At 41.9% G+C, this 27242-nt stretch overlaps 1 protein-coding gene and 2 long non-coding RNA genes across 6 annotated transcripts in view; 1 reads left to right on the top strand and 2 right to left on the bottom strand.

The window, feature by feature from the left end:
* The window catches only part of ANO10 (anoctamin 10), a 102248-nt gene that overhangs the window by 57975 nt on the left and 17031 nt on the right, over positions 1 to 27242 (bottom strand). For all 4 annotated transcript variants that reach the window (XR_013831981.1, XR_013831982.1, XM_079947297.1 and 1 more), the window contains exons 7-11: positions 24213 to 24268; positions 22527 to 22601; positions 21683 to 21865; positions 19512 to 19703; positions 18629 to 18757 (exon numbers count right to left, since the gene is read on the bottom strand). Coding sequence is in view for 2 of the 4 variants with exons in the window: in XM_079947297.1 (XP_079803423.1) it covers positions 18629 to 18757; positions 19512 to 19703; positions 21683 to 21865; positions 22527 to 22601; positions 24213 to 24268 (635 nt within the window). In the remaining 2 variants the exon portion in view is untranslated. The remainder of the gene's footprint in view (positions 1 to 18628; positions 18758 to 19511; positions 19704 to 21682; positions 21866 to 22526; positions 22602 to 24212; positions 24269 to 27242) is intronic.
* On the top strand, positions 1301 to 21760 carry LOC307199543. The gene is made up of 4 exons (XR_013832027.1): positions 1301 to 2357; positions 8849 to 8959; positions 15826 to 15868; positions 21632 to 21760. It is a non-coding gene; the product is annotated as an uncharacterized lncRNA (long non-coding RNA).
* LOC307199544 lies at positions 24428 to 26173 on the bottom strand. The gene is made up of 2 exons (XR_013832028.1): positions 25849 to 26173; positions 24428 to 24564 (listed from the first exon to the last, which is right to left on the bottom strand). It is a non-coding gene; the product is annotated as an uncharacterized lncRNA (long non-coding RNA).

The following is a 27242-nucleotide window of genomic DNA, read 5'->3' as shown; positions in this document are numbered from 1 at the left end:
CAGCTTCCAACAAAATATTAAAATACAATAGTCTATTAAACATTAAAAGCTTCCCTAAACAGGGCTGCCTTCAGATGTCTTCCAAAAGTCTGGCAGTTGTTTTTTTCTTTGACATCTGGTGGGAAGGCGTTCTACAGGGCGGGTGCCACTACCGAGAAGGCCCTCTGCCTAGTTCCCTGTAACTTGGCTTCTCGCAGCGAGGGAGCCGCCAGAAGATGGAAAAAGAAACCAATGGTGTACAGATTAGGGCTGGGCTTTTCAACGCTGTGATGTATATACCAACATACAGTGGACCGTCTGGATACAAATTTAATTCATTCCAGGGGTCCATGTGCACCCCAAAAAATCCATATCCAGAGGCGCCGCTTCGGCGCATGCATGCAGCACACAGAACACTTCTGCGCATGTGCAAGGGGAAGGTAGGGGAATGTTGAGCCGGCAGAGTTAACAGAGGCTGCAGGAATCAAGAAAAGCACTGGCTGGCTGCATGGTTTTTCAAACACTGTGATTTTTGCATACCACACACACACACGATTCGTAGTATATTGCCAGGTCAAAAATTATCACAATACGGACTTCAAACTGCTATCGAATGATTTATCAATATATCACTGGGAGTGGCCTCCAAGAACATATAACACTGGTCCTGATAAACCTACATTGGCTCCCAGTACATTTCCGAGCACAATTCAAAGTGTCAGTGCTGACCTTTAAAGTCCTAAACGGCCTCGGTTCTGTATACCTGAAGGAGCGCCTCCACCTCCATTGTTCAGCCCGGATATTGAGGTCCAGCTCCGATGGTCTTTTGGCAGTTCCAGGGACCCAGGCAGAGGGCCTTCTCAATAGTGGCACCCGCCCTGTGGAATGCCCTTCCATCAGATGTCAAGGAAATAAACAACTATCTGACTTTTAGAAGGCATCTGAAGGCTGCCCTGTTTAGGGAAGTTTTTAATGTTTGATGTTTTATCACATCATTATTATTATTATTATTATTATTATTATTATTATTATTATGTTGTGAGCCCTCCAGAGTTGCTGGGGAAACCCAGCCAGATGGGTGGGGTATAAATAATAGTAATAATAATAATAATAATAATAATAATAATAATAATAATAATATATTACCCAGCCCTAGTACAGGTGCAGAACAAAGACTTAGATGAAAAATGACTTACATGTAACGGGGGGGGGGGGGTGCAGCAGCTCAGAAGAAGAAATTTGTGTAAGGTGGAAAACAGGAATAAGCACTGATACTGAAGGGATTGTGCAGCTGTGAACAGCCCATTATACTTATCACGAAAGGTATTTCTGGAGACCCCACAAAAGTGCTGCCAGATTGGGATTTAGGCTTAGCACCACCTGGCAGTCAAAAGGCAACACTGCAAGCTTTGTAAAAAAAAAATAAAGAATTCAAATAGGAAGCTGCTGTTTAAGTGGCTGGAAGGACGTGCTGCAGCACCCTCCTTCCACAGGCAGCATCAGCTGAGGCAAAAGTGTCAATTTTGTAATGCTTAAGGAGAGTGGAAGGTGTCGACCATGTGGGTGCTTTGAAAATCTCTTGCAGAGGGGCATTTAGGGAGAAGGATGCGGGGGCTGCCCTAGTTGAGTGAGCCGTGATTCTGGTAGGTGGAGGAAGGTTGAGAAAGACGTAAGCCGACGAGATGCATCCTCTCAGCCGTCAGACTCTCTTTCCCATCAAGGGAGGATGAAAGCAGATGAAGAGGACACGGCAACGCCCTTTTGGAGAGATTCCCAAATAGAATGCACTGTGTCTCCATCTGAAAATGGCAGTACTTTATGAATTGGTTGAAAAACGTGAGGTCTAATACCATTCCAAAGGATCCATCTATCCACAGATCCCTGATGTACATTTTCCTTTAAGAACATGCTTCACTGCTGCTATATCCAGTACTGGAGTTAACAGACTTATGTTCACTGATTTCAGTGGGTATGCTCAAGAGTAGGATTAATGCCAGCTATCACCTATAGCATGAATAAGAGTAGCTCCTAACCTCAGCTGCTGCCCGTTGTGACATAACAAAGCAGGCCAGCTGTAAGTGGGGGACAGGAAGATCTCCGTGACAACCTAGTGCAGCAACAGTGTCCAGATTGGATCCAGTGTTGTCACATGATGGCAGTGGGGTCAGCTCAGCTCCTCTCTGCCCCCAGAACGATGCTGCCAGTGGAAATTTCGCCTGCCCACTCTCTCAGCAGGTAGAACAGGGGCTCTGCGGCACCAGAATGACTCTGGCATCACTCCAAAGGAAAAGGCCAGTGCCGCTAGATGTATAGACACTTCTGCCTATTCAACATCCCCACAACCCAGAGCAAAGGGAGTTTGGATTGCTCTGTAACAGGTACGTTCCTTCTTTTGTTTTCTAGATTTCTCCCTTCGACCCTACGAAACATGGTCCAGCAGACTATAAAGGTACAGGTAGAGGGACCCCTGACCATTAGGTCCAGTCGTGACCGACTCTGGGGTTGCGGCGCTCATCTCGCTTTATTGGCCGAGGGAGCTGGCATACAGCTTCCAGGTCATGTGGCCAGCATGACTAAGCCGCTTCTGGCAAACCAGAACAACGCACAGAAATGCCGTTTACCTTCCCGCCAGAGTGGTACCTATTTATCTATTTGCACTTTGATGTGTTTTCAAACTGCTAGGTTGGCAGGAGCAGGGACCAAGCAACTGGAGCTCACCCCGTCGCAGGGATTCGAACCTCCGACATTCTGATCGGCAAGTCCTAGGCTCTGTGGTTTAACCCATAGCGCCACCTGCGTCCCCCAGCAGACTGTACAAAGACATAAAAAGAATATGTTTCAAATATATTCCTGAAACTTCTTAATATACTTACATACATTTGTTCCAGGATTGGGATTATAACTTTCTAATAAATCTAAACTAAAATTATTAATTTACATCTAATGATTAGATGCTAAAGCTGCAATCCTACTTATTAGGGAGCTACTTGCAGTAAACATGCACAGAATTGCACTGGTAAAGCTTGCGAGCAGTTTTTCATTTATTTTCACCCGAGGCATTTCTTCTTTATTATTCCTGTTGATATTTGGAATGTCAAAATGAAATTTCACTAGACCCATGAGAAGACAGAGTTCAATTAAATTAACTAACAGCCTGTGTACTCATGTGCCCTCTAGTGGGCGAGTTCCCTTATTTAATAAACGAGACATTCATTAAACACCTACTCCATAAAAGTATTTCCTAATGGCAATCAAGACGTGGGGATTAGTCACTTAATTTAGCTGACATTTTCTAAAAAACTATTTATGATGACAAATAGACTACTTTAAAATGATAAAACAGATCGGCCTTTCAACAACAGTTCCAGAAGATGATTTTTATTTTTTTAAGGCAGTTAATTAGGCTTTCACCAAAATGCCTGAACAGTATTTTACTATTGATTTTGAACAGAGTCTTGAAGAGGAATGGCAAATTATGAAGTGTTTATAGCATGCAAACCTCTCCAGCTAGAGATACTTGTTATTCTATTGTTTAGGGAAGTTTTTAATGTTTGATGTTTTATAGCTTTATTATTACTAATAATAATATTCTGTTGGGAGCCACCCAAAGTGGTTGGGGAAACCCAGCCACATGGGTGGGGTATAAATAATAATAAAAAAATATTATTATTATTATTCTAACTCCCCTCAAGCAGGAACCCATATGCAACCTCGCTAAACATCCTACTAGAAAAGGACACTGTCCCAGAAAGAAATGCATCCTAAATTCCCTCTTTCGGCGATATTTTCAGGGTTGTCTATTTAATGTGTTGATAGCCAAAATCTGGGCCAAAATCACAACCTGAGTTATATTAATGGGATAGACTGAACTCTGAGACCACAAATGGTACACAGCTATACAACATGGGCCTATGTCTGTGTATTTGTGGTGGATACACAAGGTAGGCAACTGCATTTACTACCTCATTACTACTGAGGGAGCACACTTAAAAATACAGAAAAGACCTCAACAGATGTTCTGGTCAATCCTCCCCATGGGTAGGCAAACTAAGGCCCGGGGGCCGGATCCGGCCCAATTGCCTTCTAAATCCGGCCCACGGATGGTCCAGGAATCAGCGAGTAGAATGTGTCCTTTTATTTAAAATGCATCTCTGGGTCATTTGTGGGGCCTGCCTGGTGTTTTTACATGAGTAGATTGTGTGCTTTTATTTAAAATGCATCTCTGGGTTATCTGTGGGGTAGGAATTCGTTCTTTTTTTTCCTTCCAAAATATAGTCCGGACCCCCACAAGGTCTGAGGGACAGTTTGCTGACTCCTGCTCTGGACAATCTGACAGTGTTTTTTTACTATTATTGATTAATTAAAATTGTATACTGCTCTTCATCTAAAGATCACAGGGCGGTTCAAAACCTAAAAATACAAAACAAGAACACAAAATGCATAACAAAAAACACCAAACCAATAGCCCACCCCCAACACATTTTAAAAGGCCACAGATTGTTTAATCTACCAAAGGCCTGGTTATAGCCTCCCCACAGAAAGCATTGCACAAATGGGAAACCATTGAATAAAAAGGTCCATTCTTGTGTTGCCACTCTCCAGACCTCTCATGGAGGGGGCACATGAGGAAGGGCCTCAGATGGCTATTGCAGGGTTTGGGTTGGTTCATATAGGGAGGCATTGCAATCCTGAGCAGTTAAGGCTTCATAGATCAAAACCAGAACTTTGAATTGGGCCCGGAAAGTGGCAGTCAGGTCAGGATCATTGTTACGTGCTCAAACCGTCTTGCCTCTGGAGAGCAATGTGGCTGCTGAACTCTGCACCAGAGGAACTTTCCAAACCATCTTCAGAGGCAGCGCCACAAATGACATGCTGCTATAATCTAACCTCGACATTAAAGGGTAAAGGGACCCCTGACCATTAGGTCCAGTCGTGACCGACGCTGGGGTTTGCTGTGCTCATCTTGCTTTACTGCCTGAGGGAGCCGGCATACAGCTTCTGGGTCATGTGGCCAGCATGACTATGCCACTTCTGGCAAACCAGAGCAGCACACGGAAACGCTGTTTACCTTCCCGCCAGAGCGGTACCTAATTATCTACTTGCATTTTTATGTGCTTTCAAACTGCTAGGTTGGGACACAGGATCTACCCACTCTGGAAGAATGGCAGATGAAAGTACTGGAATACATGGAACTGGCAGAAATGACTGGCAGAATCTGAGACCTGGGAGAAGAGCTGGTGGAAGAGGACTGGAAGAAATTTAAAGACTATTTACAGAAACAGTGTAAAATTTATGAATGCTAAAATGATGTTGGATTAAAAACAAGTGGTATTAGTGACAAAGTTAGAAAGAGTATGCAAAAATGAATTTAAGGATGAAAATATTGGAGTTGTGATATGTTAAGATGTTAAGGTACAAGTTAAAGATGATAAAAGGAAAGAGGGTAAGGATTTGCTGATTTGATTATGTAAATGGGAATACAAAAAGGGGAGGTGTGAGGAGGTCAAGAAAATAAGGATATGAGCTTCAAAGTTAGAAAAAGAATAATGGATTTTTCCTTTCTTTTTTATTGTTATCTATTTTTTCTGTTTGGTGTATTTTTCTGTTTTGTGTTTTTTCTTTTTTGTTGTATTTTGTTAAAAACTTTAATAAATACTTATTAAAAACAAAACAAAAACAAACTGCTAGGTTGGCAGGAGCAGGGACTGAGCAACGGGAGCTCACCCCGCCGCAGGGATTCGAACCGCCGACCTTCTGATCAGCAAGTCCTAGGCTCTGTGGTTTAACCCACAGCGCCACCCTCGACATTACCAGGGCACAAACAACAGAAATTAGGCTATCCTTGTCTAGATAGGGATGCACTCTGTGCCATCTAGGCCACCTGAGCCTCAAGCGACAGCAAAGGATCCAGGAGTACCCCCCAGGCTATGAACCCAGTCCTTCAGAGGAAGTGTAACCCCATCAAGACATTTAAACTACCCCCTAGTCCCCCCTGCAACAGAAGCAACAGCAAGTGGAGTGGAGATAGCCCTGCTTTCATTTCAGCACACAGAAAATGACGGATTCAGGGATGGCTCTTAGACATATAGGTTCAGTTAAGCGCATTTTGTTTAGTCAATAAAGCTTAGTGAAATGTTCCAGAAGAGAAAATAACAGATGTTAGTCAACAGCATAAAAACTTGGTAAAATGCAAGCTAGCATTACGGATCTAAAGCACACTGATGCAGAGTTGAGATACCTTTCCGATTCATAATGACCTAGGTCGTCGAGCAGGCAAGCAAAGACATGAGGCTCTCAAAAGAGGAGACTGACTTGGTGCTACAATGAAGGAATATTTATAAAATTCTAGAATTCTATAAGAGTTGGAAGGGACTGCAAGGCTCATCTATTCCAACCCCTGCAAAGCAGGGATGTTTTGCCCAACATGGAGCTCAAACCCATGACCTTGAGATTAAGTATCTCATGTTCTACCAAGCATAGGAGCCAACTCCTGTGGGCCGAGGTCCCTTCAGCCCTCCCAACAAAATATTTGAGGGGGCTGCCCCCACCAAAAAAGTTGATGGGCAATGCCGTTCAAATTGTGTACACATACCGTTTCTTGTGATTGATTGTGCAGAGTGGGACTTTCTTGGGCCCCCCAAATATTTTTTTCAAGTTGGCACCCCGCTACCAACTGAACTACACTAAATTTTCCTTTGAAGAATATAAATTTATGAGACGTTGCTAAGCTTAATTGCTAACGAAGACATTTCTAAGTTTAACTGCTAACTATCACCATTATCAGAGGGAAAAGAAAATCATTCTAAATTAGAGCAGGATACTACATTCCTCAAAATATCTGAGCATATGAAATAAATCCAAGAAATCTCAGCTACAAAATAACACATATTAAGTTTCTTGGACACAGAAGCATGCCTGGGGCACATCTGACCATACTAAAAATTGTCAATTAGAAATTCCCGTGTGGTCTTGTATCTCTGGGAAAACAAGGTTGTCTGGTTAGTTGGGACCAGTTTGCAACTTACTACTCGTGTGGTTGATGACTTTGCTGCAAGTGTGGCTTATTGCTTGTAATTGATGTCTTCTAAGAGAAGCTTAAGGGACGCAGGTGGCGCTGTGGGTTAAAGCCTCAGCGCCTAGGACTTGCTGATCGAAAGGTCGGCGGTTCGAATCCCTACGGCGCGGTGCGCTCCCGCTGCTCGGTCCCAGCACCTGCCAACCTAGCAGTTCGAAAGCACCTCCGGGTGCAAGTAGATAAATAGGGACCGCTTACCAGCGGGAAGGTAAACGGCGTTTCCGTGTGCGGCTCTGGCTCGCCAGAGCAGCGATGTCACGCTGGCCACGTGACCCGGAAGTGTCTCCAGACAGCGCTGGCCCCTGGCCTCTTGAGTGAGATGGGTGCACAACCCCAGAGTCTGTCAAGACTGGCCCGTATGGGCAGGGGTACCTTTACCTTTACCTTTACCTTTAAGAGAAACTTAAAGTTTTGTGATTTTATGGCAGGAGAAACAGTCATATTAGGAATAGGGGACCAAGAGCTTGGAATGCCCATGTGGTCTCCATCACTTGTTAGGATGAAGAGGACACCCCAAAGAGATAACTTGGATGGAAGGTTTAATTATTTTAATTAGGTTTAATTATTTTAATTAATTTTACCTTTCCCGCCCCAACCTGGCAACAGTTATCCATGCAATGGTCACCTCCAGGTTTGACTACTGTAATTCGCTCTACGCGGGACTGCCCTTGAAGCTGTCCCAGAAACTCCAGCAGGTGCAGAATGCTGCAGCGAGGCTCCTCACGGAGTCTCTGCCATGGGAGCATATTCACCCAGTGCTTTTCCAGCTGCACTGGCTCCCAGTGGAGTACAGGGTCAGATTTAAGGTGGTTTTGACCTTTAAAGCCCTTCACGGCCTAGGACCCTCATACCTACGGGACCGCCTCTCCCAGTATGCCCCACGGAGGACCTTAAGGTCCATAAATAGCAACACCCTAGAGGTCCCAGGCCCTAAGGAAGTTAGATTAGCCTCAACCAGAGCTAGGGCCTTCTCAACACTGGCTCCGGCCTGGTGGAACGCTCTGTCTCATGAGACCGGGGCCCTGCGGGATCTGATTTCTTTCCGCAGGGCCTGTAAGACAGAGTTGTTCCACCTGGCATTTGGCTTAGAATCAGTTTGATTCCCTCCCCGTCTTTCTTTTTCCTTTCTCCTCCGGTGAAGAGGCTACATCCTAATGTTTTAATGTTGTATTTTAATCTTTTTAAATTGTATTTTAATCAACTTGTTTTTGTTATTGGTTGTTAGCCGCCCTGAGCCCGGTCTTGGCTGGGGAGGGCGGGGTATAAATAAAAATTTATTATTATTAATTGGACTACATTGGCTTGAGGGAAATAATTAATATGCGCATCAGTTATGGGGCCTGATTCATTGACTCTGGGACCAGCTAAAGCATTTAGTAAGTATTTGCCACATTTTTACAGGAAGCCCTTCCTAACATCCAGGACAAATCATTTTGGTTACCAACTGAGTCAGTTATTTCTTATCTTGTCATAGCAGACAAGGAAAAAAAACACCGTGAGCCCCATCTGAATTGAGGCAATATTTTATATATTATCAAATCCCAATTCAGCCTTTTATTTTCCAATTAAACCTATTCTGATGTTCATCCTAAATTGTATTCTTCACTTTACTAAGCATATTTTTTGTAGATCTCATTTGATTCTTTCCAGCTTCACACTATCATTCTTGAAGCATGGCAAACAGAAGTGAACTCATTATTCACACAAAGGCTTCACTGATGCTGAATTTAGCGATATAACTGTTTCCAGTGTCTTATAATATGTAATGACAGCATCCATTTATTTATGGCACAGGTGAGATGCGACCACTGCATGACAACACTGCTTCAGAGACATCCCAAGGAATTTGAAGATCTAGTCTGCAGTGTTTTGCGCATTGACCTTGCAAAGTCCCATTGATCCCAAGTTAGTGTGTGGAAGACTGCAAAGTTGCTTTTCTAAATTCTTTTTCAGATTCTGTGCCTAACATTTGTACACAAAATGACCATATTCTTTAATCTGAAATCCTGACAACATTGTCAATTAGTGATGTTACTGGCTGGAAGAGGTAGCAAGTGATTTCAAGATGGCAGTTTAGAGGGTTTTAAAAAGATGCATGTAAAGCTATCTGTGTAATAAGAAGAGCAAACAAAATATTTATTTTAGCTTGCATTTATCACACACCTCCTAATAGCTTACTTTTATCTTATGACAGTTCCTTTGACTAGTGTTAACCTTGATCAAGCATATTATAGGGTACGCATTTTCAGCAGCTGCATGCTGTGCCTTCTTTGTATTATCCACTATACAGATTCAGCTTATTATATGCACACATTAGAAGTCTCCTGTGACTTCTTTTGAAGACCTAACTGTATAAAAAAGAGAAAGCAGATGCATGCTGTGTTCCTTCCACAGCACCAAAAATACCTCTGAGAATTAACACCCGACTAATTTCCTCCAGTCAGAGAAGTGACGCTTTGGATTGACACTTTCTAATCAGTTTTGAGGGAGGGGAAAATAAGTAAATAATTTATTTTGACAGTCCCTTCATAATGTATTGTGACAGCCCATAAGCCTATATATTCAAAAATTCCATTTCATGCATTTTGCAAAATTTAATTCCAAAAAAATCGTGTGTGTGTGTGTGTGTGTGTGTGTACATTCCAGAACCCTATTTAACAAAATATAATTTTTAAAAGACAATTCTTTTGTATTTCAGAAGTTGTTTTGCAAAATTAGCAGATGTTTAAATTGTCCCAAAACAACAGGATTTAAAGAGAATCCCTATATAAATCATGTAGATGTCACAGTCCCTGATTACACTGAAATTAAAGTTTTACAGCATATTTCATTAGCGCTACTGGTCTTTGCTTGGACTCAATTACCTCTTTAGCATGCTCAGTTCTGGAGAGGCCTGGCCTACAGCATGGCATATGCTATCACTTTAGCTCAAGTAGGGAGAAATGAGATTACGAGAAAAGGGGTAAAGAACAGTCCCATGTCAACCAGGAATGGCCAAATTTGTCCATCTTGGTTTTATTCCATTTCTCATTTTTCAAATCTTAATCTCAGTTCCTCAATTTCCACATCAGCTTGGGTGTGGATTTTTTTTTTTTAAAGTCCTCTTTAAGGTTCATTAACATTTCATGCATATTTCTCCTAATAAACCTTTTCACAAGCAATTCTCCCTAATAGAAGGCATATTTTAATGTTATATTCATTAATATATGCATTTTTAAACACACTTTCCCCTAATATATGAATTTTTGATGCACATCATTTGGTTGGGGAAGAGCATTATGAAATAAAAGTGTGTGCATTTTGTAACAGTGTGCATTTCAAAGGATAGGTGTGTTGCGGTGCATATATTGTTTAAGGTAATGTAAACCGGGTAGTTTTGCATTAAAATGGGAACTGAATCACAGTTCTCTCCCTTCCCTAATGGCAACACTAACTAGGTCATGTCCCAACACTTTTGGCATCATGTTCACCAGGGCAACATTCGGTACAGTAGGATGTATTCCAAGTACAGGGTCAAAGCAGGTCACAGTGGTCTGACACACAACTGGATTTGTGCAATCGTCAGCAGATACCAAGAACACACATCTGTGATCGTGTTTCCCAAGGCCATTATGGAATTCCCCAGAGTTCCAGGATTATCTCCTGCATTATTGCAGCTCTGAACCAGAGACAGCGGAAAACAAATGAGCCCATCTCATGTTGCCCAGTCTTTTTGGGACACTGGCAGGCAACGCCCGCCCCCTTGCTTAACAGGTTTACTCCAGGCTGCAGCTGGTTGCTCCATTTGGGGGCCAGAAAGGAATTTTCTCATGTCTGGCTGCAGAAAGGCACATTTTTCGCCCTCCTTAAGTCCTCCGTAAGTTAGGATAGTATTCTCAATGGTCTTTGCACTGAACAACCATCACAACTTGGGAGGCGAGTCAGGAGAGGACTAAGTTGAAAACGCACCTTTCCTAACACTCTTTTTTGTTATTTTTATTTTATTTTGACAAAGTAATAACCATAAATAAATAAGAATAAAAATGTGCACCCCACCACTGAGACCATTCCATAATAACTATCCAGCCTCCCAAAATGTCAACACCTCTTGCAATGGTTTGACCCCTTTCCGTTTTAATGGTACAAATTCTACAAACAGCCTCCATAGCTCCTCAAAATCATTTCTCCTGCATATTCCCCGTCTTACCTTAATGGCACATGTTAATTTATCATTAATAGCCATATCGCATACCACTTTATACCATTTTTCCATTTTATATTCTGCTTGCCCATTCCACTTCCTAGCTATCATAATTTTTGCAGCTGTCAATAATTTTTTTTTTGGGGGGGGGGTTCCTAACACTTAGCAGAAAAACAAGGGCGTCCCCATAGCTAGGGACCTGCCTCTAATTATCAGCTATGGAATGTGGAATGGGAATGTCCAGCGGATCTGGGCACATGCTAGAAAAGGGACCTGCTCTTAGCCTAACCATATGCCCTTTTTTTGAGGGAAATTCCCTTATTCCAATGCCGTTTCCCACTGCTTCCTGTGGCTATCCCGGATTGTTAGATATCCCATAGACTGTCCCCAGGACTGGTGAGGCTGCTGATCCCTTATTTTCAAGGCTGCTGATCCCTTATTTTCAAATCTGAAAGTTGACAGCTATGCATATGTCTAGAAAAAGGGTTTCACTGCAGTCAAAATCTTCAAGCTTGAGAATAGCACCCAAGTTGGGCGTACACTGGATTTGGGTCAAGCACAAACCAAAACACTGTAAACAACTAAAAACATTTGTAATGTTTGTGAAAATATGCTTTTTTGTTCTTTTTTGTGGAAAATGTAATAAAATTATTATAAAAAAAACAACTAAAAACATTGGCAGGATTTCAAAAAAATTGAGTGTTAAGAAAATATGGTGAGCAGTATATGATGCAGTTGGAAAAGAATAACTATGGAAACCATGGAGGGGTGAAGGGAAGACCAGGGATTCAGAGAATCCTATGTGTATATGATTATGATTTATTTGTGATGTTAACTGTTAAAGCTAAAAATGAATAAAATATATTTTTAAAAGAGATAGTCAGGGCTGGGCAGGGGTGTGTGTGTGTGTGTGTGTGTGTGTGTGTAAAGGCAGGCATCTACATCAAAAAGCAGTATGGGGTTGCTTCTAAGGCAGCTTTCAAACAGCCCCACATTGCTCTTTGACTGATTGTCGAGGGCCTTCTGGCAGTTCCCTCACTGCGAGAAGCCAAGTTACAGGGAACCAGGCAGAGGGCCATCTCGGAAGTGGCACCCGACCTGCGGAACGCCCTCCCACCAGATGTCAAAGAGAAAAATAACTACCAAACTTTTAGAAGACACCTGAAGGCAGCCGTGTTTAGGGAAGCTTTTAATGTTTAATAGGTTATTGTATTTTAGTGATTTGTTGGAAGCCGCCCAGAGTGGCTGGGGAAACCCAGTCAGATGGGTGGGGTATAAATAATAAAATTATTGTTATTATTATTATTATTATTATTATTATGCATGTTCCCAGCAGGAGAACACATAAGACAAAGCCAAGGTGAGCAGGACTGCATTGTCCGCTCACAGCTAGTGAGCAGAAGGTTTATTCCTGGTTTCTGCAACACAACGGGAGGCGGGAAGGATACATCTATTTTCTCCACCCTCTCCCAACCGTAAGTTCAATAAGAGTTTCAAAACTCTTGATTAAGCCCACATTTGGGGTGGCGGTGAAGACGACGCAGTTTCTCCTTCTTCCCTCACCCCCACACTCTACGACCATACACTTGATTAGCGTATAAAACCCTAAACAAACATTAGGGCAGCCCCCCCCCCATCAATTTGGGGCCCAGATCCAGTTGGTCCCAGGTTGGAGCCTTGGACCCAAAGCAGATATGGGGTGTAGATAACCAGGCCATTTCTTCAGGTAAAGTTTGAGGTGGGGGAGAAAAAGTCCCACGCCAGCCACTCATTTCTTAATTGTAAATAATGAATAAAGTGTATCCAAATTCTAAACCCCAAATCAGGGTCCACTTCTTCCTTTTCAACTGCAATGGCACTGTTGTGGTCTGCACCGAAGCTCAACAATTGATGTGGAGTACCATATAATTTCCCCATTTCACTGCCCCTTCTCCTGTTTCCTCCTATACCGAACCACCACCTGCTGTCAATGCAAGCACAGCCCGCACTCCCTCTCCTGTGGTTGCCTATTAATACATGGCAGATAATGTGGATTGAGCCTTAGCCGAGAGGAACGAACTGTTTCAATAGTGCAGTAATTGGCCTTCCTCCTGGATTGTGACAAATGAAATGTTTATATTCACTAACCAGGCAATAATTGTATACATTGAAATTTTCAAGGCACTTACACCAGAGACAAAGCCAATTAAGTCAATGAAATCTAAACAAGATTTGCAGGTCAGGCCTTAAAATTTCAATTAAACATTCCACTGATAGTATTGCGGCAACTAAGAAAACCTAGTTATTGGGAATGGCCCCGGAAAGCTAATTCCCAGATACTTTGTGACAGGCCCCAGATCGCCTGCCCCTTTCCTTCTCCCTTTAAAAAAAACGAAAACCAAAGTTTTGCTTTACTTTGCTTACAGGTACAGGGTAATAACCCAGCCACTCACCATCTTAATTTGCCCAGGCATATCTATCCATATAATTTATCCTATGCCAGTTTTATTCAAATTTGTGTCATGGGCTTATGCCCAACGTCCTTTAGTCGAGGAATCCCTGAGGGTCAAAGGAGTCAAAGGTAATAACTGTTTAAAGGAAAGGTGAGCAAGGGCTCATCAACACTTCCGCTTGTCATGTGCTTTCTGGGCACGGATCTGAGCCGTTTTCCATTTGCCCCACCGCTTTCCCCAGGATAATAATAATAATATCTTTAATACGGTCAATGACCAGAAAGCAATTTATAAAAGAAATACAACATTATAGCAGTATTGTGCTACAAATAGCAGTGGAAATATGGCCAATTCACAGGAAAATCTGCTCTTCAGCGCTGAATCGGGAGAAAAGGTCAACCCACAGAAATCACATTGAAATTACTCTGAGTCAGAGACAAAAGATTGGGTTTTCCCATGGGAAAATGGCAGGTCAAGTAGAAGTCTGGGTGAGCCTTTCATGCAGTGTTTCACAATTGGGGGCCATATTTATTTTTATTTATTTTATTTTTTAAATTTCTATACTGCTTTATATTTTTCAGAAAAATCTCAAAGCGGTTTACAGCATATTAAATCAATAAAACATAAACAAAACAATGTGAAGAAAGTCAAATATAAAGCATCCAGTCAAAGCAACAGAAAACTAAAATATTATCTTAAAGCTTTCAAAATAAAACATTACAAAGGAGGTCAATTACTGATATGGCCCCCTGGGGGCCCCAGGATATTCCAAGGGGGCCCCAGGTGAAAATCGCGTAAATGGGGGGCCACAGCATGAGGCTGTGAGGGCCACAGAGGGAAGTAAGAAGTGAAGGGGGAAAACTTTTTTAAAAATCCTGATTGGCTGGCTATCCGCTTGGCCAATCACAAGCGGGTAAGTGAACGGTTCACCAGGGACTAGCGCTCCTTTTTGCCACGTGCATTTCTTGGGAGCAGTCCTGGTTTGCTTCTGTTGGGAAAGAATGACCACCAAGGCTTCCGTTTTGACCAGTAGAGCCTGTGATCTAGAACCCCCAGGTCAGGTATGTGCGATGCCCTGGCTCTGCAAGGCGTGGGGTGAAATCCACCCCAGCGCCCAGCCGAGTGGAGTCGTCTGGTGCTGCTGACTTGCATCTAGTAAATAACTGTCTACTCAGAAGAAAGCCACACTGAGTTCAGTAAAGGTAAAGGTGTGTGGGACTATAGTGTTTTATCTAGGCAGCCAGAGCTCCTCTGGATGACAATATCTTTTTGCACTACGTCAGTGAGGACCACTTGCTATTAAAAATGCTCCCATATATATAGAACTCCCTGTGTGCCTTTTGGACTGTATCTGCAGATTTTCCCCTCTGTGTCAACTAACTGGGGTCAAATAAGTGCTGTTTACTTTTTATAATACATGGAAGACGCATCTTCCTAGGGACGTTCTGGACTCTTCTTCCTTGGAGGTTTCTAAGAAGAGGTTAGATGGCCATCTGTCATGGATGCCCCTACGTTGCAGGGGGCTGCACTAGACTATGACCCTTCCTTCCAGCTCTGTGATTCTATGTTTCTATATTTTTCAGCTTCAACAATATTTCATTATGTTCCTATCATTTTATGCAACTGTATTGTGTATAAATTATAAAAATAGTTACCTTTTCTACAAGTAGAACAGGGTGGGGGGACATGGGCATAGCCAGGATTTTTGTTGGGGGGGCAGGCTTTTGTTAGGGGGGCAGAACCTCAGATTTGTATTGTTTTTTGTTTAGATTTACTTATTTGGTGGGGCAGCTGCCCACCCCCGGCTATGCCCAGGGGGAAGGAAACAAGGTCGGAAGGGGGCCACGGTCAGAAAAAGGTTGGGAAATGCTGCTTAATGCATTATTTTTAAAGAGATCATACTACAAGGCAAATACTTTCCATTAATTGTATTAATTCACCACAAGATGGCAGTGTACAAAACTCTGAATGAATACAAAGCATAAAATACTGCAAAATCCTCTTGTTATAGTCTGTAAGATCCAAAGATAAATAAATGGTGTGTGTGTGCTGTTAACTAATTTTAATCATTTCCAATTATACTAAGTTCAGAGAGAAAGAAACCCAAACCAACCAGCCACAACATGCTTACAACTAAACTCCATCTGTTTTCCCTTCAGCGTATATCAATTTGCAGAACTTCACTTTCCAAACAAACCCCAGGTAATTTGTCTTAGCTGTTTCAAATCTAAACATGTCTTATTTCAGATTTGCTGACTTATGAACCAATACCTTTTCTGTTGCTCCAGTGTAATAATCTTCATTGAAAATTCAGATATAAAACAGTGAGCTGGTTATCATATAATGTCAAACTACTGGTTTGACAAGACATGAGTAATCTGTTGGCTCATGCACTCCATGCTCACCTTCATTGTTCCGATTTCCCTCCCTGGTGTCCAGATATACAGCTAATCATAATTTGAAGCTATACCCAAACCAGAAAAAAGCTGTGATTTCCCCCTAATCGGGAATTCGGAAAGAATTAGCAGAGAAGGAGGGAGCATGCAAGCCGACAGCATATTACCAAACTGTTCTGTATGTGAACAGTGCCAAGGACTATTTATAGTGTTCAGGTGCTATTTAGAAAGTTTTCAGTTGGACTGCAAAGAAATTATCATAGCCAAAGATGGGGGTTTTATAGACCAAAAGTGTGAACTCAAAATTTCTAATTCTTGTCCAGCATGGAGGCAAACATACAGAGAGATTTTGTGTTTCATATTGTGTGAAAATGTGCTATTAGAGCCTTAAATAAACTCCTTAGTAGAAAATATGTGTTAATGTAAACCACCATGGACTTTGATTAACCTCCTGAAGCATTTTGAATTAATTATGCCTGATAATTCTTTTTCACATGTATGTACCACTGAACCAAGTCACTGCTTGATTTTCATAAGCTGCACTTTACCATCTGTGAGCTTAGCATGCAAGCAGAGATGCGTTTTACTTATTTGGTTCTGAAAACAAATACAAATATCTGAATAAAATAGCCAATGAGCAGCTTTACGCATTAGTTCTCAAATGATTCTGGGTTTTCAAACTTCTTTAAGAGAATGAAGCAAGTCAGTTAGAGTTTTACCAGATGTCTGCATTTTTGTGTAGCCAAAAATGCTATGGGAAACCCAGAAATCCTCTACTCCAGAGATAAGAGGGTTGTAGATATCTCAGCCAGCTAATTTGTTGCCTTCAAGCTGCTGGTAACTATTGCTGCAAATTTTCTAAGATACTTATAACAAATCCAGCCTATGGATTGTATCTGGTACATCAAGGGTTTTTTGTGGCCCCCCTCAAAACTTGGCTTTAAAAGATATTATTTTAAAATAGCCTTTCTTTACAATAATTGACTACTCCCACAGGCCCCCTCTCCTGCTGTGATGACTTGATGAAAAGTTTATTGGTGACGCTCAAAAGATTCCACAATATGTGTGTGTCTATAACTGCTTCCCCTTTCCTCACTATGATGCCAAAGCCTTTTCATACATCCAAGCACCCCACAAATTTCCCTTTTAATTTTTCTTAAATTACTGTTTCCATAAGTCTCTCTTGCGGCAGTGTGATGCCAAAATGTTTATTTTGCCTCCAAAGCAAAATAATTTCAAAGCAAAAGCAATTTATTCTTTAAAATATTATTTTACAGAATTTAGTAATGAACATTGATTAAGAAACAATTGAAAACAGCGCAGACTAATTGACAGGAAGTACAGTGGTACCTCAGGTTTAAGTACTTAATTCATTCTGGAGGTCCGTTCTTAACCTGCAACTGTTCTTAACCTGAAGCACCACTTTAGCTAATGGGGCCTCCCACTGCCGCCGCACCGCCGGATCACGATTTCTGTTCTCATCCTGAGGCAAGTTCTTAACCCAAGGTACTATTTCTGGGTTAGCGGAGTCTGTAACCTGAAGCGTATGTAACCCGAGGTACCACTGTATTTTGGAAGGAAGTCTTGAGAATCATCTCATCTCACAGGCCTTGTTCACACCTCACATTAAGCTGTGAAAATCTGATCACGTATGATGGCATTTCTGCAGGTAAAAGGTAAAGGGACCCCTGACCATTAGGTCCAGTCGTGGCCGACTCTGGGGTTGCGGCGCTCATCTCGCTTTATTGGCCGAGGGAGCCGGCGTACAGCTTCCGGGTTATGTGGCCAGCAGGACTAAGCCGCTTCTGGTGAACCAGAGCAGCGCACAGAAATGCCGTTTACCTTCCCGCCGGAGCGGTACCTATTTATCTACTTGCACTTTGATGTGCTTTCGAACTGCTAGGTTGGCAGGAGCAGGAACTGAGCAACGAGAGCTCACCCCGTCGCGGGGATTCGAACCGCCGACCTTCTGATCAGCAAGCCCTAGGCTCTGTGGTTTAACCCACAGCGCCACCCAAGTCCCTTTTCTGCAGGTAGGTTATCTCAAAATACCACAAAGTGGCAGGAAAGCTGGGCAACTTGAAGCAGGACGCAAGTTCTGGACTTTTCATCCCACCTGCTGCTTCCCATCCCGAGAACTACTTTGCTTTCAGCTGGACTCCAAAGCTAGAATACGTCTGGCCACAACAATTGGTCAAGACAACTGTTTTGCAAAAACCGCTTTCCAGTGCATGGATCTGCCCCAGTAGAATGCAGCTAGCTCCTTTGTGTGTGCCCCCTCTGCAACTTGCTGGTATCTCATAATAGACCTATCCATGTATAAAAGGTTCCCTAAGAGATAGCAAAGCTTGAAAATCACTGATATGAAAGATTCTCTAGCTAGCAAGCTGGTGGATGTATCAGTCAAGAAAATGCACAGTTTACAAACTCTTATGGACAGGGAACTGTATTCCGCCACCTTAGGGTTGCTCATTAAAAAAGAAGTGGGAGTTCCTGCACCTCTTTTTCTGGAAAAAAAACAGCACTGCTTACAGACCATAAGCAAATAATTAAATTGTCAACTTACCTCTGCCAACACTACAATTAGGATAAGCTCGATTTTAGATTCTGGGAAAAGTCCATTTACTTGAGGTGACATGCCAATAAGGACACAATTGGTAACCACTGATATGACAGTCATAGTTTGAAAAGCCAACTGAAACAAAAAGAAAAAGAACCAGAATTCCGTTAACAAAAATATGTTTTCTTTTCTCAGGCTCCTGAATAGCCCTGACATTCCTCTTTGTTACATTCAAAAGTGCCAATAATCCAAAGTTTGGGGATAATAGTCTGGCCAAACAGTCTAAAGATGGCTTAAAATCACATTCTATGATTCTCTGAGTTGTGGCCAACCACGTTTGGAGGGTCGCAGGTTCCCCACCTCTACCCTAAATTGAATGCCCTGTAGCCTATAAAAGAAACATGTAAATCTGCCTTATCTGCAAGGAAAAAGATACTTCTTTTAAGAACTATAGAAGTATTAAGACACTGTAGCTAAATACACTGACAGCTAAATCCCCACACGTCTATTTCTTGTCTCTGTCATTTTGTAGCTATGCTTGCTTTTTAACTGAATTCTCAGTTTACTGTAAACTCATGGGATACTTTATAGACTTACCGTATTTTTCCGTATATAAGACTAGGTTATTTTCCCTAAAAAATAATGTCAAAAATTAGGGGGCGTCTTGTACTCTGGGCCATTTCCCCCCATTTTCTTAAATCTGAGTCCCCCAAAATAGGGGGCATCATACATGGGGGCATCTTATAGATGTAAAAATATGGTATATCCCACTTTTATACCCTTAAAAGAGAGGGAAAATGACTAACTTCTCATGTATTCCAATGACAAATAGAGAAACAAATAAAGAAATGACGAAGTTATTCAAACATTATGCATCTGAATGGATTACCTGCCATACACCAATATTCGCAGCAGGCTCTGAAAACGGGCGTTTAAAGATCCTGCACATTTTTAAGGCATCAGAATACATCTCTGTGATGTTGTTGAGCACTGCAAAAACAGCTGCCAAAGGGTAGACGCATGAAAAAAGGCTCACATAGCCAAACTGCAAGAACAACTCCAAATAATCATCAAAAGTGCCCTGCAAGAAAAGAGAACAATTTAACCATAAATACAAGATTAGAAGCAGCTTTACAGATCCTGGCAGACCTACGTATTTTCCCAATTAGAAATATTAAAGTGGAGAGTGTGGGTGTAAAATAAAAAGCAGGGAGTGTAAGATTGACGTGAGCAGAGTATACACACCAACTATCTGTTTTCATTTCTATTCATTTGAAGATCAATTAATTCATCTTGTGTGGAACATGAGAGACGGTGTACAGTGCTGCTCCATGCCCAACATAAATCACCAGTTAGAATGAAGGTGATGTTTTAATAATTACATCCTCTCTTAAAGAACTGTGCTTGGTATGTGCTTTTGCCCCAACTCTAAATTTACTAAATAAAACCTTACTAATTATTGTCAGGAAATCTGCCCCAAAGCCCAAGTAAATGTTTATTGGTGTTTCAAATGTGGCCAACACACAGGGAGTAAACAAACTGCTTTTAGGTAGAACAGCTGCCCCCAAGGTTGTTTGTCCGCCCAATCTGAGTCAGGATATTCCAGACATCCCTAAGATCCCAAGAACCAAAAGCTGAAGTACCACGCTCTGCTTTCGGGGTCTCATGCAAAAGAAGCCAAATTATACAGTCACAGATGTGACTAAAAGAGTCCAGACAATGGTTTAGAATGAAGACGTAGATGTTTTCTAATCACAATTAAAATAGCAGCATATAATGAAGTCAGCTTATAGCATAGGAAAAATAAGAAAGGAAAATGCTATTAGGAATATAGGACTATCTGGGAAATCACAGAACAGGCAAAAAGGCTGAGCTAATCTAGCCTGATACATTAACAATGAATCCATGGCCCTATAACACAGGGGACAGTCAGGGAAGCAAAGGGAAAAGGTGAGGCATCACACGCAGCCTGTGGGTAATACTTAATAACCAGCCAATCAGAAGATGTCTAGGCCAAAACTTTCCAGAGCTGAGTCTAGGCTATATGTGTGACTCCACAACTGCAAAATTCTTCCCAATTAAATGAAGTCGTCGTCGTTGGCCTTTAAGCCTTGGTACAGAGAAGCCAGCACCCAGGTGCAATTAAAGAGAGTGTTAGCAGCCAGCAGAAAGAAAAACTGCTTCCTCATGAGCTCACCTCTTTACCCAGAAGTCTGAGCTCCAGGCAGAACCAACGTTGATGAACAGGGCTGAGTACAAGACCCCCAACCTCTTGACAATTCTTATTATACGAAAACCTAAATCAAAAACTCTTAGAGCTAGTGCAACAGGTGGTCCGGGTGAATGGGATGAGCTTAGAATGGTCTTACTGAGAGCTCCCTTTTTGGAATATGATGTGGATTGCTTCACTTACTTCAAAAAGAAGTAAGATGTGGTATGCGTTTTATCAGAAGACAGATACAGCCAAACCTCAGTTGTCGAACGTAATCCATTCTGGAAAACCGTTTGACTTCCAAAACGTTTGACAACCGAGGATCAAAGGGCGGTCAGCAAAGTCAATGGAGAAAAAAGAAAAAAAAAAAACTCCCCGGAAGCCATTCAGTTTCTGAAAATCGTTCAAAAACCAGAGCAGTTACTTCCGGGTTTTCGGATTTCAGGAGCCGAGACGTGCGATAACGGATCTGTTTGGGAACCAAGGTTTGACCGTAGATAGATAGATAGATAGATAGATAGATATGGTAAGCCAGCCCTTCTGCTGAGTGGGGCCCTGGACCCTAAAGTCCTGATGGTACCACTATGTCACATGCACTAGGATTTACCTGCTGGGGAAAGATTGGGGGGGGGTGTGAACTCAACATAAAGCATGATTTTAGACCACTGGCTTGAACTAGCACAAAAATGTTTATTTTCTAACTATTCGGGGGGGGGGGCTTTTATTTCTACTGTGAATTCCATTAAGGTTTCAAATATTTGCAATAGTCAATTTTGTTTTATTTTTGTTTTTTTAAGCTTTCACTTTTCAGATGCAATGAACCACGGAAGAGGATACAGTCAACTTACCGGATAGGTATCCATCCCTTTTTCCAGATTAACTTGCTCGAGCAAAGTCAGGTCAGTATCTATATCCAAAGCTTTCACCTTTTTCTTCACACTCTTGGTCCGCCTCTTTTGGAGCCAATAAGGCAGCACAGCTTCTACACATTGATTAAGGACTTGGGAAGTTATTAGCAAAGTTGCCAAGCTCTTTAAGAAAATTAAGCAAAGCAAACATGTAACGAGACTGTAGCAGTCCTTAAAAAGGGTATTATATCTGCATTCAATTAAGTAATGAGCATGTCCTGTGTAACAAGCACTACAGATCTAAGAATTCCACAATACACTGAACTGAAGCAAAGCAAATTTTTAGGCTGAATCTGAAAAAATAAGGATGGCAGCAATCACTGAAGCAGCTCATTTTGGTAGCAGTTTTCATTCCCACTAGCCTTACTATGTTAACAATTTCATGGTCAGCTGTTTACTAAAAAAAGGACAGACCCAGAAATTTGACTTAAAAGTAAATCACACAAAAATATAATTTGCAACCCACTTGTACCAGAGTATCTCAGACTTGTGTGAAGAAAGGATGCAGCTCTAAATGCTACTACAAGACTGAAAAGAGTAGAAAAGTCACTACAATGTACGGCAAGTAAAGCAAAGAAGAACATGAAGCAATTATTTCACATTACAGCACAGTAGCCTTAAGTTCAGTCTTAAGGACTACCTATCACAGATGATCAGCTGCAGAGATTCTGGAAGATATTTCCAAGCTTGAAATTATTATCTGAATCAGTCTAATGTAAATTAATAAAAAAAAATTGGAGATATTAAGATAATCAGATAACTGAAACAATGTAAGATCACTCACCTGTCTCAAAAGTTTCATATCAAACATGACAAAAGCAATGTAGAATAACGATGCAAAGCAATTTAAAAAGTTGAACTGCAAAAGAAAAAAATAAATATATATTCAATTCCATCATCAGTTCAAGATGTGAAAACTAAGGACCATGTGACATAACAATCTCAGGAAGGCCTCTTCCCTCCCCACCATCTGCCATCCTGCGGTGATTCCTCTACAATTGTTATTTTAGAAAATAAACTTCCCAAGGAGAAAATGGGATTGATCTGGTCAAGAGACCTTATGTTGCCAATTAATCTTGGGTAATTTAGTCAAACATAGATTATGCACTAAAAGAACACATCTGGCTAATCAGTTTTCCTTATCAGTTTTTTAGCATTCATATCGAATATGTCTGATTTTGGTTTTTTAAAACACAGATCTACTAGGCACATACACAGCAAAAATCCACAGATCTTAGGATACCATAGATTTAATCTACCACATACCCATCTTAACACCCAGGGGACCTCTGGTGTGCCAAGCCTCTGAATCTGGCCCTTGAAATTTGCCCTGGGTTACATGTTCCCTTTCCCACCGCTGAGTATAATCTCCAATCAACGGCAGTAGGGAAGGAGTTTAATCTTCGGTCCCTACGGTCTTCTCCACTCCGCACTGCTCTGGAGCAAGAGGAAAGAAGGGGCTTGATGCATCTCAACGCTACCTGGAGAGAAACGATCTTCCCTGTCTCACCATGCAGCATGGAAGCCAAGAAAGGGCTCTCTCTTTTCCTCCATTCACAGTCCTTAGCAGCTGGTTCTGTGTCTATGGACGTAGGCATGTTTGTGTGGGATGTGAACGGAGGTGTACATATGTGGATGCATAAGTGGGATTTGTGTGTAGAGGATGGGGGGGTTGTACATGAGTATGGGGTGCATTCGTGTGGACTAGGGGTGTACGTATGAAAGAGAAGTGTGTGTGTTTAGAAATACAATCTTCAATTTCCCCAGTCTTGTCCTACACAATCCCCATTCATTTTGATGAAGCTTGTGCAGAATGAGCGCACGACTATCCTAAACTAGACCACAGGGATTTCCACTAACAGTCAAGACTGTTATGCAATATCCACATAATAATGCTTTGTTAGCTCACACCCCTGATCAGAACAATCCTTCAAGAACTCCATTTTTGCAAATGAACTTTGATTCTTTCTTTACAGGATACATTATTTTCCTTTGTTAAATCCATGTAAACGCCACTGAAATAGTAAGAGTTTATGTTTATTCGTGCACACATGAAAGTGTGTTTTGCTTGCGGTTTCCAGCTGTAATGCTTTAAGATAATATGAAAAAAGGGTTATAAACAGGTAAAAACTTAATGGTAAGGATTTGCTGAACCAACAATTTGAAGTGGAATACAAAAAAGGGAGGTATGAGGAGGTCCGGGAAATAAGCTAAAGGAAAATTAGCAATGGAAAATCTGTATGTTTTTAACTATTTTTATTTTGTATTTTTGTTATTTTCTTTTTTCATTTTCATTGTAATATTTTTAAAAAACCTTAATAAATATTCTATAAAAAAAAAAGTGTGTTTTGCTTGAAACATTTCTAAAAAATATATACTGGTTTGGAGCCAAAGATCAAACTCCTCATTTCAATGGATCCTGACAAGAGCTATTCCCAAATAAGAAGAAAGTATTTCTGACTCTACATACCACCAGGACCTTCAGAACTAAGTGATTCTGGTATGAAGACTCCAATCTATGGTTTTCTGAAATTTAACCAAAAAAATCCCAATTAACGAAACACACATAAACGTAAAGCACAATAGATGCAATTTATGCTAAGCACAATTATTATTATCATTATCATTATCATTCTATATTTTAAATGAAAGATAAAAAGCAATGTGTATATAACTGTATATAACAGAGTAAAATATGTGGGATGTAATCCTTGTAGCAGTCAATTACAACATTCCTTGTTTCCCTAGAGTGGACACAAGATAGGGGGATGTTGATCCAGCCAGTTGAACTTCCTGTTACACCTGTCTGGAGCATCCTCCACCTGCATGTGTCTCAACTCCACTTTGCCGTCTTTTGATAGCTTTTAATTTCAGAAAGTCCAATCTCGAAAAAACTCTCAGAAAAAGTCATTGTTCTTCCATCCAGACCTCTATGTTTAAGAGTCTAACTTAAATTCTATTTCTTGGTCCTTTTAAAGTCTGGATGTTCCAAATACTCCAGCTTCAAATTTGGTCCAGCTCTTATTCCTCAGGTTGCTTTTTCCTGTTCTGCTGCAGAAACCTTCTAATTCAGAAACTTCTTGTTCTCCACAGAGGCTTTTGTTATTCAGGAACATAACTTGCGTCAAGTCCCTTCCTTTCTTCAATAGATAAATCCATTGTCTCCTTTAGTATAGAAACCTCTGTAGACAAAATAATGCTTCGTTTTTGCAGCTTTCCCAAGAGATAACAGATCCTGCTCAAATTCATAGTATTTTTCCACTTGCTGCTACTGTTGCAATGTCCCAGCCTCCCTCTAGAGGGAATATGGTAACTTAATTTCTTTCAAAATCAGACCCAAAAGTCAAATAACTTGTTGCCTTTATTTCCAATAATTTATGTCCAAATTGTAACAAATCTAACCAGCAAAGCCATCGTAACAAAGTTCTCTTTTATTTTCCTGCTTTGACAGCTACTTTGACAGCTGTCAAAGTTTCTGTGTCTCTTCACCAGTCTCTCATAGCGGATCGTTCCCGGTTCCCGGGGGGGTTGCACTTTAGTTCCCACAAATCAGTCTTCTCCTCCAGCACAATTATTGTAATTTCCCTTCGTGAAGTTAAATTTTTTTTCAGGTAAACAAGTTCATCTCTCGATCTTAGTTGTCAAATCCTTGCATTGAGCCATCTACAACAGGGGGGGGGCGGACTTCCTTTTTGCACTCCCCCCGCTCGCTCCAAATTCAAAGATCAAATTTCCCTTTTAAGTCCAATCAATTTACTCACGGGTTGTTCCTTTTAGTCCAAATCCGAAATTTTCAAAGAAGAAGTCGTTGCTCTCCGCCGAATGGCATGCGGCTTCGCTGGGCAGGGGAAGCATTGGACTCACAGCACCACCCACCCCCCCGTCACCCGCTCCGCAGCCTTTAAAAAGGCTCCTTCGCGGGTCGGGGGGGCGCAAACGGTGCCCGCCGAGTCACCAAGTCCATGGGCATCTCCGCCCCTGGTTTTTGAGGGTCCCCGCGTCGCCGGCACGGCAGGACCCGACCCCTACCCAGCCGACTCCCTCCGGAGCTCGGAGGGAGTCCGCCATTCGGCGATGGCGCCGACCCGGAAGTGAGCATCCTCCACCTGCATGTGACCAGGTAGGTGGGCGTGACCCTGGCAGGCCTAACAAAAGGTCCAGTCACACAGCCATCTCTCTCTTTTGGACTCACTTGCCATCTTTCTCCTCTCGGAGCCACTTGCTTCTCTTGAACTACACTGCTGGGATGAATCCACACCTTTCTATGTATCTGTAACTACAAGCCAAAGCCTGCCTTCAGGGATCATACTGTGAACTGAATGTAAGTAAAGTTTTCATTATTTAGAAGGGAGAATCCTTTGTCTTTATTCTTATTAGAAGGGGGAAAAGGGGATTTACCAGGATCAGACAGATTAGATTGCTTAATTAAAGAGATTCAAATCTGCAACTAGCTTCCTGTTGTGTAAAGGGGAATGAGTTCTACTATATGGCTCACTAGCGTGAGTAGGAAGGATAATATTGAATCAATATATCCTCTCCTACTACCCACTACATTCCCACATCCGGAACCCATTTATGATGTCGCCTCAGAACCCCAACCCACCTTTGCAGTTAAGGAGCTGTGGATCAGCAGGTTTGTCAGGTTTGGACAGAATTGGTAAAAAGCGACCCTTCCCCGCAAAAGGCTTAAATTTTAAAAATCCTCCGTTGCTTGAAAAAGCAAGAAAAGCAGATTGCGCATCAGCAAATTCTGGAAATCAATAGCAGGGAAACTGGTGAGGGGACTGATCTCTCTTGGTAACTGCCAATTGTTAATGGGGCTTTGAGTCCTTGTTTTATTGTGCTGTTTTCATTATGGGTGCCCTGTATTTTAATGTTTGTGTTACTGGTTGGAAAGAGCTGAGAAGCCATTTATAGCAGATAAGTTAATAAAAAATAATCATTCTCTTTCTCCCCCCATTCAAATTCCTCTTTCTGGAAACATGCCGTGGTTCCCATTAGATACCACTCAGGGTAGACCCATTCAGAGTCATGGGTCACAGTTCTACGTGCTCATTCATTTTGATGGGTCTACTCTGGTGTCCGATACAAGTCTGTGTCCCAAGTTTTAGTTTCCTGGAAAGGAGAGGCAATTTGCACAAATTGCCTCTCTGATCCACGCCTGTCTCTTCCTCATGCTGACACCTTCCCTCTTGTTAGCCTCCGATTGTAGCTTCCGAGTGTAGCAGCTGCCACACATTCTGTCCCCTCTTCTCACTGCTGCTTACAGGGCTTCTACCTCTTCCTCCGCAGTTCCCCGAAATGGATGCTGGCTCGGACAGCTCCCTGAGTGTAGACAATGAAGGTTAGGAGAATGACTCCTTGGGGGACTCTGGAAACCTCACGGATGTGGTACGTAGCAGACAGAGTGGCCAAAGAGAGCCTTGCAGGGTCAGGCCAGGTTGCAGAGAATTCTGGGAAGTCTCTCTCCTCTTTCCAGTGCTGCTGACAGGTCTTCTTC

The sequence above is a fragment of the Podarcis cretensis genome (genome assembly GCF_951804945.1).
Source record: "Podarcis cretensis genome assembly, chromosome: 12".
NCBI classification, from domain to species: Eukaryota; Metazoa; Chordata; class Lepidosauria; order Squamata; family Lacertidae; genus Podarcis; species Podarcis cretensis.
Note: the sequence above shows the minus strand (reverse complement) of the source record. Positions and strands in the feature narration are given on the sequence as shown.